General features: G+C 45.5%; 1 protein-coding gene across 4 annotated transcripts in view; it reads left to right on the top strand.

The window, feature by feature from the left end:
• The window catches only part of ACAD10 (acyl-CoA dehydrogenase family member 10), an 81,926-nt gene that overhangs the window by 37,268 nt on the left and 29,874 nt on the right, over nucleotides 1–14,784 (top strand). For 3 of the 4 annotated variants that reach the window (XM_088449216.1, XM_088449217.1, XM_088449218.1), the window contains 6 exons: nucleotides 2,289–2,695; nucleotides 3,998–4,138; nucleotides 5,422–5,559; nucleotides 6,699–6,789; nucleotides 7,577–7,735; nucleotides 9,796–9,968. In XM_088449216.1, coding sequence (XP_088305342.1) covers nucleotides 2,289–2,695; nucleotides 3,998–4,138; nucleotides 5,422–5,559; nucleotides 6,699–6,789; nucleotides 7,577–7,735; nucleotides 9,796–9,968 — 1,109 coding nt within the window. The remainder of the gene's footprint in view (nucleotides 1–2,288; nucleotides 2,696–3,997; nucleotides 4,139–5,421; nucleotides 5,560–6,698; nucleotides 6,790–7,576; nucleotides 7,736–9,795; nucleotides 9,969–14,784) is intronic. The other variant, XM_088449219.1, reaches the window with a different exon arrangement.

Here is a 14,784-nt window from a genome sequence, read left to right as displayed (position 1 = left end):
CTCTCTGGTCTCCACCTTCGACATGGTGGAGTATGCCCAGTTTCATTCCCGGCCTCTCCATTTGGAGACTTTAGCCCGGTGGGACAAATCCCATCTACGTCTCAGACGATTGCACTCTCTAAGGTGGTATGTCACTCCCTCTTGTGGTGACTCCAGGAGTCCCATCTGACCAGTGGTCATCACTTGGGTTTAGGACTAGGTCCTCCTTGCCACCAACGCCAGTCTTCGGGGTGGGGGGCGGTGTCCTATTAGCAGACTTCTCAGGGACAGTGGTCGGCTCGGGAGATCCGATCGCCGATCAATATTCTGGAACGCCGAGCGGTTTACATGGCCCTGTGTCGGCTTTACCTCTGCTTCAGGTTCGCCCTGTCCAGATACAGTCCGACAACGCGATGGCTATCGCCTACATAAACCATCACGGTGGTTACCGCAGTCGTGCTGCCATGAGTGCAGTCAGCTGCATTCTTCTTTGGGCGGAGAGGCATCTTCCATTTCTGTCAGCAATTTACATTCCTGGAGTACAAAATTGGGAAGTGGACTTCCTTAGCCGCCAGGACGTTCATTCGGGCGAATGGGCCATGAGTGAAGTCAGCTGTATTCTTCTTTGGGCGGAGAGGCATCTTCCATCCCTGTCAGCGGTTTACATTCCCGGAGTACAAATTTGGGAAGTGGACTTCCTAAGCCCCCAAGACATTCTTTTGGGCAAATGGGCCCTACATCCGGACGTCTTTCATCTCTTGATTCTTCTCTGGGGCTTGTCGAACATCAACATGATGGTGTCTCGACACAATCACCAGGTTCTGAGGTACTGCTCTCGCACCAGAGATCCGAGGACTTTTCTGGTTGATGCTCTGGCGGTTCAGTGGACCTTTCCGCTCCTGTTATTTTTTATTTATTTATTTATTTATTAACAGTTTCTTATATAGCGCAGCATATTCCATTGCGCTATTCCTGTACATCTTTCCTCCAATCTCTCAAATCTTCTTCGATTCCATAGGAGACACAGGGCGTCCACCCTAACGCACCTGACCTGCCGGGGCTTTACTCTGCTTTCAGTTCTCCTGTTCACATTTCTTGTGTGTATGGATCTGAGTTCATGCCAGTCTTCTTTCTCCCCCTTCTCGCCCCTGGATTTAGGTTTGTTAACTAAACTGAAGTGCTGGGGGTGGGGTATAGGGGGCGGGGAAGTCCAGGCTGTGCTCAACAAGTTTGACCGTGTGGTGCCCGTACTCCATCCCACCAACCTATACCCAGTATTAAGCCTGTGTCCCCTATGGAATCAAATAAAAGGATTTAACAGGTAAGCAATCTCCTTTTTTTTATGCTTCTCAAATTCAAGGTTTTCTTTATCAAAAATGATCTCTGCTGGGAATAAAAACAGAAACAAGGAGCCTTAGGTGCTAAATTTTAATTAGGTCCCTAATTTGGCATAGCAGGATTAATTAATATTAGAACAGTCTAAGAAAAAAACAAGATCATTGTCTATTCATGATGCCTTAAACTTCTTGTTTCTTTTACTGCAGTCATTTTAATATGTGTACATTGTTATTTATTTTCTATTCATGTCGAAAAGGCAGTCCAGTGTGAATCCTAATTGTACTAATAGTTGACATGCCTTCTTGCACCTTTGACACTCAGGGCCTGATTCAGAGCCGGACGCTATTTGGGCTCGCTCGTTCAGAAAAAGGGGCCGGCTATTTAAATTGAGCGCTCGCTCTTTGCGGTCTGTTGACGCCTCTATGTCTGAGCGAGCGAACTAAACATGCGCTCGCTATTTTGTAAAGGCGCCCCCAGGCCGCTCGCATCCTACGTCATCTCCGCTATTTATTAGATTAATCGAGTACATCGAAAGGCGTCTGAACTGCTCGCAGTGCTTGTGGTAGGATTTTCGTACCGCAATCATGCGAACAGTTCAGGCTAAGAAACAACCAAGTGACGTGGTCGATGACGCTGCTTTGTTAATTATGCACACCCTTAAAACGCCCGTTTTGACCATTTGGCACGCCTGCGTTCGGATCACCACTCCCCGTTTTCAAGCACCTTCCCCTGTTACCACCCACAAACGCCTCATCCGGTCACTCAAATTAGCAGGCACTCACTATTTTGCGAGCGCTCGATTTCTGACCGCAATGACTGGTTGGCGCATGCGCATTACGACCCATACGCATGCGCAGTTGTGCGAACATCGCTTGGAGCGAACGAGAGGCCGCTTACGAGCGGCTCTGAATCAGGCCCTCAGTCCCTGATAAAGGCAAAGCTCCTTTGAACCCTACCTAAATCTCTTGTAGGACAGGCTAGCTCAGCAAATGCAGAAGCCGGTGGAAAATTAGCAGAACTCATGGCTAACACAGCGTGGGATTTTGCTACCAAAGAAGGTTTTCGGATATTCAAGTCTTGTTCAGGAACCACTTCTAAAAATCCGACAACAAGACTATACAGTACATGGAGTAGAATAATAAACCTGAGACCTGCAAAAAACAGAACTTCCATTACATCTTCTAGAGCCTCTCTTCATTCTGCACAGAAAGGTATTCTGGTGATCTCCCCTGATGGTCTTTCTCAAGAGGCCAAATACCTGTACAGTAAATTGAAGGAGTTTATAGATCTTCATATTTATCCTGTTGAGCAAGAATTAAGAAATTATCAATTTTCTGAGAACAGGTGGACACCTCACCCATTGATTGAAGACCTTAAGGTAAAGTTAAACTAACTTAGACGTCTTAAGTGAACAGACAAAAACAGTGCACTAATCATCCAATTCCCTAGGTTTAAAAGCTAAAAGGATACAAGTTCTATGAACTGCTTAAAAGAAAGTCTAACTTCAGCAACATTCCTTAGTGCAGACTATAAAGCACCCAGGTGCATATATCCGCTTCTGCTTTCTACTACCCATCTCTATGGTACAAAGGGCCTCATTCAGAGCCGGACGCTCTGAGCAGAGCGCACGCTCTGAATGAGGGCCGTCCTCCATAATTATGGAGCGTCCTCCTGGACGCTCGTATAGCTGTGGGTCACCACCCACAGCCTATACGAGCGCGCAGGTTGATGACCGCGATGGTCTTGACCATCGCGACCATCGCCACTGCGAGCCGGAGCCTGCGGTTCAGTTTCTCAACCGCAAGGCCCGGAGTGATTTTGGCTCTATCAGAGCCAAAATCACTCCCACTGACATCACTAGTGATGTCAGTGGGCCGGCTTCTGACGGTAGGCGTTCCCTTGGGAACGCCCCCGTCTGGGAGGCACGCCCACCAAAGGGGGCGTGCTGTCAATCAACATCGACAGCACGCCCCCTTTGATCAGACACAACGAGCGAAGGAAAGTCCTTCGCTCGTCGCGTCTGGCGCATGCGCACGACGGAGCTCCCGCCGTCGTGCGCATGCGCAGTGCAGACCATCGACCCACTTGCGAGCGGACAGCCGCTTGCGAGTGGGTCTGAATCAGGCCCAAAGTATCTAAAATACTTGTGACTTTATTTTGATGTCAAGTAGGCTTGTAGGAAAATGTGTATACACACAGTAGGGGTCAGAACTGCGCGTAAGTGTTTTTGTGGTCGGATCTTGGGATTTATAACCATGTGCACGCTCTGTAGCTGAACGTATGCATCTATGGGTTATGCCGAGTCCTATAAGTGCAAGTAAAGGGGTGGATAGGGGTGGAGCGGTGGCATACCTGCATGCAACTCGGCATAGAGATGACTACTTGCATTTAGGCCTGTGCATGGAATCGGAGTGTAATTGCAGCCAACTTGTGTACAACTCTGGATTGGCACATAGTCTCTGTTTGCAGTGATTGGCATCTGTTATTATTAGTTGTGTCTTTTTTAAATAATATAATTTAATGGAAAATATTATATGTGAATTAAATGTAGACTAGAACTCACTGTGTATTCAGGGTATAGATGACTACACATTTGTTTGATTTTATTTAATGTTAAATGTATTCATCTTGCAGCCTCATTAATGGGTGGATTTAGTTAATGTTGAACTTTATCTTATAGGACAATGCAAAGTTCCAAGGATTGTGGAATCTCTTCCTTCCTCTGGAGAGTGACCCAGAGGGTAAATATGGTGCCAAGCTAACTAACATGGAATATGCTCATCTTTGTGAGCTAATGGGCTCATCTCTCTACGCACCTGAGGTATGTGGGCCGGTATATATTTTACTGTGTTGCCAGGTAATCACTGGTTGTACTACCAGTGCAGTCATTCATAAACTGCAGCATCAAACATAACAAAGTGGAAGCTGCTCAAATCAATTTGGCAATACTCTTCAGGTGCATGAAAGGGAGGGGGTCATACTAAACAAAAAATAACAGAAAGGGGGGTGTCCCCCAGCACACTACATTGTACCTGCAACAATACTGGAAAACTATATTGTATTTCAAGCATATCTGTTGCAAATACATTGTAAGCCACCAGGCCAACTTCACGGCTTCTCTGATAACTGGTGGTCCCTACACTCATGGTAAAGGCACATACATAAATACATCCAAATTGAGAGCCAGCTTGCCTGGGAGTTACCCCTGGGACCTCCAATTAGCACTATAGGAACCAGCATGCCCTCCAAATGCTGGTTCCATCTATGCCTCTCAAAATGGCAAACATAACAAAGTGGAAGCTATGCAAATCAATTTGGCAATACTCTTCAGGTGCATGAAAGGGAGAGGTCATACTAAATTAAAAAACATAAAGGGGGGTGTCCCCTAGCACACTAAATTGTACCTGCAACAATACTTGAAAACTATATGGTAAAAGAAATTCAGAGATATTTGTTGCATGCATTTGCAAATACATGGTAAGTTACCAGGCCAACTTCACAGCTTCTGTGATACTGGTGGTTCCTACATTGCATGTTAACAGTACCCACTCTGGGCCATGTAATTGTCTATTGTAAGATCTCATGGTAAAGGCACATACAGAAATACATCCAAATTGAGAGCCAGCTTACCTGGGAGTCACCCCTGGGATTTATTTCTGTATGTGCTTTTACCATGAGGCCTTACAATAGACAATCACATGGCCCAGTGTCAGTAATGTTATCATGCAGTGTAGGGACCACCAGTATCAGAGAAGCCGTGAAGTTGGCCTAGTGGCTCACCATGTATTTGCAAGTGCATGCAACAAATATCTCTGAATTTCTAATACCGTATAGTTTTCAAGTATTGTTACAGGTACAATTTAGTGTGCTGGGGAGACCCCCATTTCTGTTTTTTTATAAACTGCAGCATAAAAACCAGAATAACATTTATAAAAGAGTTTGGTTTTTTTAGGGTGTGATGTTGTGTGTCAAACATGTATTTGTAATTTTGTTTTTATTTTTATTTTTTTATCTTACTATAAATTTGAATCTTAGATGATCTCATTTAAATTATGTGTTCATGATATTATACTTTTCTAGTGACACTTCTTTTTAAAATATTAGATCTTTAATTGTGCGGCCCCAGACACAGGAAATATGGAGGTGCTAGTTCGCTATGGAACAGAGGAACAGAAAAAACAGTGGTTGAAGCCGTTATTGGAAGGAGAGATCAGGTCCTGTTTTGCAATGACTGAACCACAGGTATTGAAAGATTCTTTTGTGACTTTATAGTCAATGGAGAGCTTTTTGGTGGCAGAGGGGCACCAGGTTAGAAGTAACTGGGCCAAAGTGACTAATACCGAGGCTAGCTAAACTAAATTACTGATACTTGGGGCAGGGGGGTTGTCTGTGCAGTGGCCCAGCCGTATCTGTCCTCTTCTCTCTGCAACTACTGGCAGGTGCATTGAGCATGCGCAACGTTTCTGGCATGTCCTGAAATTGGCACATGCGCAGAAGCAACGGCTTCTAGAGACTGAATCTTAGATTCCGGATAGGGCTCACTGCAAGGAAGGAGTGTAACTTCCCATTGGAAGCGCTTTCTCTGCTGATCGCTGTCCGGAATGGCTGTCCCAATGCTGTCTGGCTGTGATTAGCAGTGCCAGTGAAAACTCACTGGGAGTGGCCAATGTTACTACTGCGGCCCCTAGGTAAAATCCACCACTGCTTGGGGGTAGTGAAATTAAATTATGTGAAGTCCGTATTGATCTCCTGTGACATTGAGCATCAGGAGGAATGGAAAGGCAGAGGCAGAATCGGGTGAAGAAGCAATGCCGGGAATAGTAAGAAGTGGCGGTAGTGAGAGTGTTGTGAGCATTGTTGAGAATTAGGGTCTACTGGTTTTTATCACTAGTTTATTACAATATATAATTCCAGTGTGAGTTCATTTCTATGTCTGTATAAAGGATGCCATAAAGACATATGCATTTAGTTGGTAAAAGTTGTATTAAGGTGTACACAAACTAAAAAAATAAAAGGATTTGAACTCATACTCAAATACATGTAGAGGATAGCTTTAGGTTTCCTTGTATTTGTCTTCTATAAATATTAAGGGATAAATGTATAAAATATTCTTGGCTCTCTATAATGGTGCTAGTAATTTGCTTGCAGAGGTCAAAGTTCAGTGCATGCATTGTTGATGGAAACCCCTATTAATATGTGTGAATTTATTTCCATGCTCCTTCCAGCAATAATAATAGTAATAACCTGTTCACATATGTTAGGTTTATAGTTTTTGATAAGTGTAGTTGTAGTTGAATGTTGCCAGACTTTCATTATTGACCAAGAAACACAGATTATCATTAAGCATAGTAAAGATGCTCTATTTGTGTCTTCTGCCATAGGTTGCCTCTTCTGATGCTACCAACATCGAGTCATCAATAAGAGAAGATGAAAACTCATATATTATTAATGGGCATAAGTGGTGGACGTCAGGTATGAATGTAAAGGAAAACTATAGGCAGTTTTCAGTTATCAGTGTTACAGAGATGACATGTCAGTAGTGCATGATCACAGGCTGACAGGCCTTTTTGGCATACACAATCAGAAAGTTGTGCCAGGATGGGCTTACTTTATCACACAGCTCCACCACGCTCTCTTTGCCGTTTGTTCTGGCTCTAATCCTTCCTGACCACTTATTATGGATCAGGACTACTGAGAAGAGCACTTATGCAGGATGCCGGGCTCAATACATGAGTCTGGGGATAGATTGTGCACTTTAATCTGGTGGTCAAAGAAACACAGCAGGGACAGATGTCTCTTGTGCAAGCAGGATCTTGGTAGCAATAATGGCTATTGGCTCATATCGCTCTTTAACGGAATATGTGCTTAGCACATTTTCACCGATGGCTCTCACTAATGTCACACTCCCTGATGGTGCATTAGTAGAAGTCTAACTGTCAGTGTTCAGATATCCAGATTCTTTGGTACACTAGGTAAGCTTTGGCTTGTATTATACATGTACATGGAGATATAAAATATACAGTACTAACCAGTTGTGGATGGGATACACCATCAGTGTGTGGATGGGGCCCACACACGTTGGTTTAAAATGGCCAATACAGAGGAATTAATTGATGACTATTAGTTTGTTTATTAGCATCCCTGAAATTGTATTTGGATTATGATATTAAATGCAGTGTATCTGTGTTTTAACCAGTTAAGAATAAATCTTTTTTTTTTTTTTTTCCGTTTCATTTAAGTGACACTAGCTTTTTTGCAGGTGCACTGGATCCACGCTGTAAAATCTGCATCTTTATGGGAAAGACTGATCTAGATGCCCCTCGCCATAAACAGCAGACGATGATCCTAGTTCCCATGGATACTCCTGGAGTAACAATCCTGAGGCCTCTTACTGTCTATGGATTAGAGGATGCTCCAGGTATGAATTGCAGTATATGTTCATGGTTTAGAAGCACTATTTTACATGTTAGGGAGCATGTAAAAGCATATGTACTAGAAAATTGGTGATGGAACCAAAAGAACTACTTTAAAGTGCTTGAAATGAGTATTTTATGCTCCGTTTCCAAACTTTCCACATTCTCATCTCTACAATTTCCAGCCATATACACTTAGTGGCCAAATTGTTCGAGGATCTGTGGGCAAGGCCTGTGGTTGTAAGGGTGGGCAGACTTGTTCAGATTGCAGATAATCTGAATCAGTGACCAATTCAGATGACCTCTCAATGAACAGTGCCTCAAACATTACATTGTATGGGCTAAGGAAGCAGAAGACATGTCTGAACACCTACAAACAGGATGATATGCCTCCAGTTTGCTCAGGAACACAGGAACTGGACATTAAATGATTTGGAAACTGGTCGTGTGGTCTGACAAATCACATCTCCAATTACGCTATGCAGAGGGTGAGAATATGGAAACAACAGCATGAAGCATGGATCCTTCTAGCATCATCACAACTCTTCAGGTTGGCAGAGGCAATGTTATGGGGCATATTATCATGGGAGTCTGGGCCCTTTGATTCGTGTGGATCAACGTCTGTCTGGCCAAAGTTATTTAAATATCGTAGCTGGCCAAATGCACCCAGTGATATCCATGGTTTTTCCCAATGGAGATGGATATATCCAGAAGGACAAAGCTCCATGTCATAGGACTCGCATTGTATGTGAATGGTTTGAGGAGCATGACGAATCAATCCCAGATCTCAGTCCCATTGAACATTTGTGGGATGAGGACGAAAGGGGGATCTGGCAAATGGATCTGCTACCATCAAACCTTCAGGAATTAGATGATGCAGTTCATCACATTTGGGCTAATATTACCCACAAACTATACCAACAGTAACACCCATGCCTAGAAAAATTCATACCGTATTATAGGCAAAAAAGTGGTCCACCAAAGTACTAACCTGCTGGTCATAATAATTTGGCCACTCATTGTATTTCAGAACAAAACAGTCACATATTTTACGTCCATTGCCAGACATATGTTGTAAAGTGGAAACTGACCATCGTTGTCATATACCATGGCAAAATACATCATATTCCCAGCCAAATATTGCAGACAAATACCCCTAATACAGATTCAGAAATACCCTCCAGGTGCTTGTTCTGTTTCTGTAATTTTCTTCCCCCAGTTACCATTCTTCCTGCCACAGCATTGCACTAGTGGAACATGCATTCCATTAGGGGAGTCCCAGGCAATTAGTGGTTGATGTTTGGAGCTCCCTAGGCCCTGTCTCTGACACTTACACATTGTCAGGGGAATGAGCCATTGGGAACAGTAATTAACATCTTGCAGACAGCTCCCTGTACTCTGATTTGTTCATATTGTCAGATCAGAACCTCTACAGATAATTTCCTGCCTGAAGCTATTAACAAATCACAGTGCTACATGTTACTAACCAGCAACATTTTCTGCCATTCAATCGGCAGTACAACATAAGGAGAAAACGTCATGCTGAGTTCAGTATAAGGCGGCTATATGGTGACCACAAGATGGAAGATCTCTTTGTATAGTTGTCACCAGAATGAATTCTGCTATAGATAGATACTAGCCTCCAAGGAGCATTCTGTATCATAGTCATCAGAATGTATATTGGGTTGCCTGGAGGCCCTAAGTTTTCAGATAGCTACTCTGAAGAAAAGATTAATTTCTGATAATTTTGGCTTCTCTGTTATGCTCTCTTGATATTCTGGGGTCATTCAGAGCTATGAGTTGAGTGTTCAATGGTCATGAATAACCCAGGCCAATAAAGAGGAGGCGCCTGTCAGGCTCAGTAACAGCAGAGGTGATGGTAAATGCGCCTGTTACTTCTGCTGTGACCAGGTGGTGAGATCTCTGCATGGGGGACTGAAAAATAATGCACAGCCTTGCAATCCTGTAGGTAACTGGGCACCACTAAGGTATTGATTCAGGTGGGAATGTGTTATCTTGGGTAAAATGAAAGCACAGAAATTCAGTGTGTGTTTCTGTCCTGCAGCTGGACATGGAGAATTACGCTTTGACAATGTACGTGTGCCTAAGGAAAACATACTCCTGGGTAGAGGCAGAGGATTTGAAATTGCACAGGGCAGACTAGGTCCAGGGAGGATACATCACTGCATGAGGCTTATTGGACATGCAGAGAGGTCTTTAACTCTCATGAAGCAGAGGGTAAGTAAATAGATCTTTCCCTTTATGAATACAATTTACAACAGATGAGAAGTGTCCTCGCATTAAGCACTCACAAGTCTGTGCAAAAATAATTGTAACACAATTTGGCCAGTTTTACTTTTGCTGAAGACTGCAAAACATCCAATCTGCAAATCTAAATATTGTATTCTGTCAGACACAACAGCTTTACTGCCAAGCGATCTCTCTCTCTAATGGAGAAAATGCTAAGAGAACCCTAGAAGACCGAGGGATTCTTTTTGCAAGTGATTATATGTTCTGGATTGGTCAGTTAATAAGAAAGGCAGTTTATCTACAAAATACTACTATAATAGTGCGGGTTTTTTAGAATGAAGATGTTGCCCATGACAACCAATCAGATTCTACTTAACATTTATCTAGCACCTTCTAGAAAATAATTGCTAGAATCTGATTGGTTGTATGGGCAACATCTCCATTTCTAAAACACTTTCGTAAATATACCCCCTTGCCTCAATATGCCATGCCGCAAGGTCCTGTACAACTCTGCTAGCGCCAAGCGTCTTTTTTGCATATTTTTCACCAGGAAATGCCTCTTATTCGTAATACGATGCGACTAATATGCACCACAAGACTGCACTCATTAATTTGATAATTGACACTTGTATATCTGTGTGCGAATCAATCTGAATACGAAACATAGCGGAACTTGGCATGGAAACAAGCCGCGGCTGATGCATCATAGCTCTTATACAGATTATGTTGCGCACATCTGTACAAGTGTTGTATATCAGATTAATAAGTGCAGTCTTCTGGTGTGTCTTAGTTGCATCGCATTGTGACTTAGACGCATTTTCAGAGTTGTAAGACAAGACCAGACCGGTAGTGCCGAAAGGGGCTGTTTGGCGCCTGTGGAAAGAGTGTATGAGGACACATCTGTATTTACCTTTGTATAACTAGCAGTTATAGGTTGGTGAACCGCGCTCAATGATGTTTCGTTGGGGAAGGGGGGGGGGGGGTGGAGGGGACAGGGGGAAGGGCTGGTGGGGGAGTGGAGGGGGATGGGTGGAGGTTGGGGGGTGAGTATACGAATATGTATGTGTATCTGAAGTGATGGGGGATGATGGTTGGTGGGGAGGGTGAGAGTGCTGCACCTAAGGTAGGAGTACATGTTCCTACCTGAGAAATCAAATGGTAAAAGGATTGGTAAGGTGCGCTCTCTAATAGTGTGGTAATATGGGGTGGTGGTTTGCGTACAGTGTAGTGTTGAAAAAAGAGAGAGAGACTGAAACTGCGGTGTTGGGTCAATTGGTTTATTAGTAGGCACAATGCTGCTATGACAATCGACCCGGGGGTGGGTGGGGTGGAACAGGGTAAATGGCACGGGGGGAAAGGAAGGTGGACCCTTTTAGGGGGCTCCTTACCGTGCGGTTCAAGACCAGCACGTCGTCTCTGCTGGACCTTTGGTCGACAGTCTTACTGACTCGGCAATGATGTGGCGGAAGTCTCTGAGGGTAAGGGTGGGTGGCGGCGTTCTGCACTGGTGCAACTTGCCTATCGGTAGGGTGCCTGGGTGTGGTGTTGCCATAAGGGAGGGTGATGGTGCTGATGAGGCAGTCTCTTGATCTGAGTGTACTGCTGGTTGCCTGGTGGCTGTGGTCGCTGACCACTTCTTGGTTACTGCTCCTGGTTTGGAGGTACCGTTGGTGTAGTGTTCTTCCTTGTGGCACTCCGCGGTGTTGGGGGTCAGACTGGTGGTGTCTGGACCAGTGGTTTAGCCGGATGCGGAGGAGTCTGTGGGCCAGGTGGCTGGTGGCTGCTGCAGGCTGTCAGCGGCGCAGTGAGTGGCTGTGTGCCGTGGGTCTGACCTGTGTACCGCGAGGGACGGCGGGACGGCCGGAAGAGGTGTGCGTCCAGGGTGGGGATGCCGCTCGCTGGAGGTGCTGGCGGCTCCCTGGAACACTGATGTGCGGTCACGGGTGTGAGCGCAATTCAGCAGGAAGGGAGCCGGGAGTGCTGCGGTCACAAGGTGGGGATGCCGCTCTCCAGAGGTGCTGGCGGCTCCTTGGATCAGACAGGCTCTCGTGTCAGCTGTGCAGGTGTGCGTGCAGGCATGCGGGTGGAGGGTTCCGGATCAGGGAAGGGACAGTGTACAGATCCGGTCTCAGTGGAAGGTGGAAGCGGTGGCTGGGGATGGAAGTGTCTCAAACACATTTCGACTCTGCCTTAATCATGGTGGTTTCTATAACTTTACCCAGAGAGGGAACATGGAACTGGGATGGATGTAAAAGCCTTTCTTTACTCCATTTCCTAGCATTTGTCCATTAGAGAGCAGAGTGGTCACACTTGAGATGTACAATAGGTATCACTTTGTCAGTATACAGTATTAAGCACAGGTTTTGTAGGGTTAAGAACCTGAAAACTTTTACAAAAGCTGCCTGATAATTTGAAATATTTGTAATAGGTTGTAAGATGACCTGATAAGCTTACTTCTTATCAGAGCCATAACTAGACTTTTTGGTGCCCTGTGCCAGAAAAGGCGATTATCCCCCCACCCCCCACCCCCTATTTTTTAAATAGGGACATAGGATGTGTGACCAAAAAGGGGCGTGGCCACTTGGAAGTGCCATGACAAATGTGTACCGGTCCCGTTGTACCACTGTTATCCAGGTGTCACTGCCATGTGATGGCTGCATTGATCATACACAATAATTATACAGTATAACACACCAGCTTTAGATACACTGGTGAAGCTGCACTTGCAGAAGGATTTGTCCATCAGAACAGCCATGAACAAGTCTGGAGCCGGCTGAAGGTATAGAAAGAGTGCTACTTGTAGTGTATATATATCAAATAGTGGCAGGGAGGTCCGTGTATGTACCCTGCACCGACAGCTGAACTCACCAGCAAGAGTACTCGAGGTGTGCTGGTAACTGTGTTCAAGGCTGCCATCAGAAATTTGGGCAGATAGCTCCATGTGTAAGGTGTCTGACTGCCATGTGTGAGAAGATAGGTTTGAGTCCTGGGTATGACAGTATTTTGAAATGTGTGTATTAAATAAAAGCGGATGTGTCACAGTGCAGCTGAACCGGATGTTGACTTACTGGGTCCGTCAGCACTGGGGTCCAGGCTGGCGAAGGACAGCGGGTGGGAGATCCCCAGCGCCCGCTGTCAGGTGCTCTCTCTCCTCTGGCGGCTCTATATGCAGGCGGCCGAGGCTCCCATAGGGACGCACGTGCCGCTCTGTTACAGATTTAAAGGGACAGGTGCGAGATTAGGAAGTAGCTGATTGGGGCTGATTTGAACCCTGACCTATATAAGGAAGTTCCTGGGAGCACTCCAGCACCCAGGAACTTCCTTATATAGGTCAGGGTTCAAACCAGAGTATAGGCTCCATTACCTTACTCCAGCGTTCCTGTGTATATCTCGTTACTTGTTCCTGACCTTGGCTTGTTTGTGACTACAATTTCGCCTGACCCCTGGTACTGCATTGAATATCTGGTTTTGACCTTGGCTATCCTCCGTGACCTGCATACATTTGCTCCCTGGTACCGTCTTGTCCGTATGGTTCTGAACCTGCCTGTTCAGCAGCACCTGTATATGGGAACCTATCCTGAGGGCCCGCGACCTGTGTGTCGGACGCAGCCAAGTCCATACCTTCTTGAAAGGGTTCCTGGTGAACACCGCCGGCACATTAGACTCCGCACCTCAGGAATAGGTCTCGACAATCCCCAAATACGGGCTGCATCCATTATCCACCCGTGAGTTGTGACAGCATACTCTGGCCCAAGAAAAGAAATGGATGCTGCTGGTAACCCCTCACCACGTGACCTATTGGTGAATTTGATTGGTCGAGTGGAACAACAAGAACAAGACCAGGCTCAAATTATGCAGTAACAAAACAATATAGAAAGAACGCGCTAAAAATTAAGAGATCAAAGATATTATATACACCTAAATAGGCAATATATTAGTGTTAAGCATTTATTATAAACAAAGTCCTTTTAACAAAAAGTAATATATTAGTTCCGAATGGCCGAATGACAATGATTCTGTATTGTTCCTCAAAGAATTATATTTGAAAGTAATAAATTGGTACTGAGGGCCTGATTCAGACCCGCTCGCGAGCACTATGCACTCGCAAGCGGGTCGATGGTGGCCCAGTGCGCATGCGCACGACGGAGCCGACTCCGTCGTGCGCATGCGCGAGACCCGGATAGCGACGCGCAAACCGTCGCTCCGGGTCTCGTACCAAAGGGGGCGTGCTGTCGCCCTTTGGTGGGCGGGTCGCGGGCGTGGCTGCCCAGACGGAGGCGTTCCTAAGGGAACGCCTACCGTCTGGGGCCAGCCCCACTGACATCACAAGTGATGTCAGTGGGAGAGCTTTCGGCTCTGTTAGAGCCGAAAGCTCTCTGGGGCTTGCGGCAACGAGACCCTACCACAAGGATCTCGTCCCAAGCCCGATGGTCTTGACCATCGCGACCATCTTCCTGGCCGCTCGCTATAGCTGTGGGTGGTTACCCACAGCTGTGCGAGCGGCCAGGAGGCCGCTCTACAAAAATAGAAGGCCGGCCCTGTTTCAGAGCGATCGCTCTGTCAGAGCGTCCGGCTCTGAATCAGGCCCTGAGTCCTTGTAATGAACAAAAGTTTCTTTGAAAAATAGTGTATAAGATTCAGATGGCTGACAGTGGTTCTGTGTTCTTCTTTCTGGGACTTTCACAGAAAGTTTTTCAACAGATGAGATGAAATATCAAAAGGAAAATCCTTCATGAGAACAACCTTTCTTCTCGGTCAAACTGGAATACACCCTCACACCAAAAAAATCACCCAGACAGAGAAG

Source organism: Taudactylus pleione, unplaced genomic scaffold (genome assembly GCF_031769625.1).
Source record: "Taudactylus pleione unplaced genomic scaffold, aTauple2 ptg000479l, whole genome shotgun sequence".
Taxonomy (NCBI): domain Eukaryota; kingdom Metazoa; phylum Chordata; class Amphibia; order Anura; family Myobatrachidae; genus Taudactylus; species Taudactylus pleione.
The sequence above is the reverse complement of the archived record's forward strand: the minus strand, read 5'-3'. Positions and strand labels throughout refer to the sequence as shown.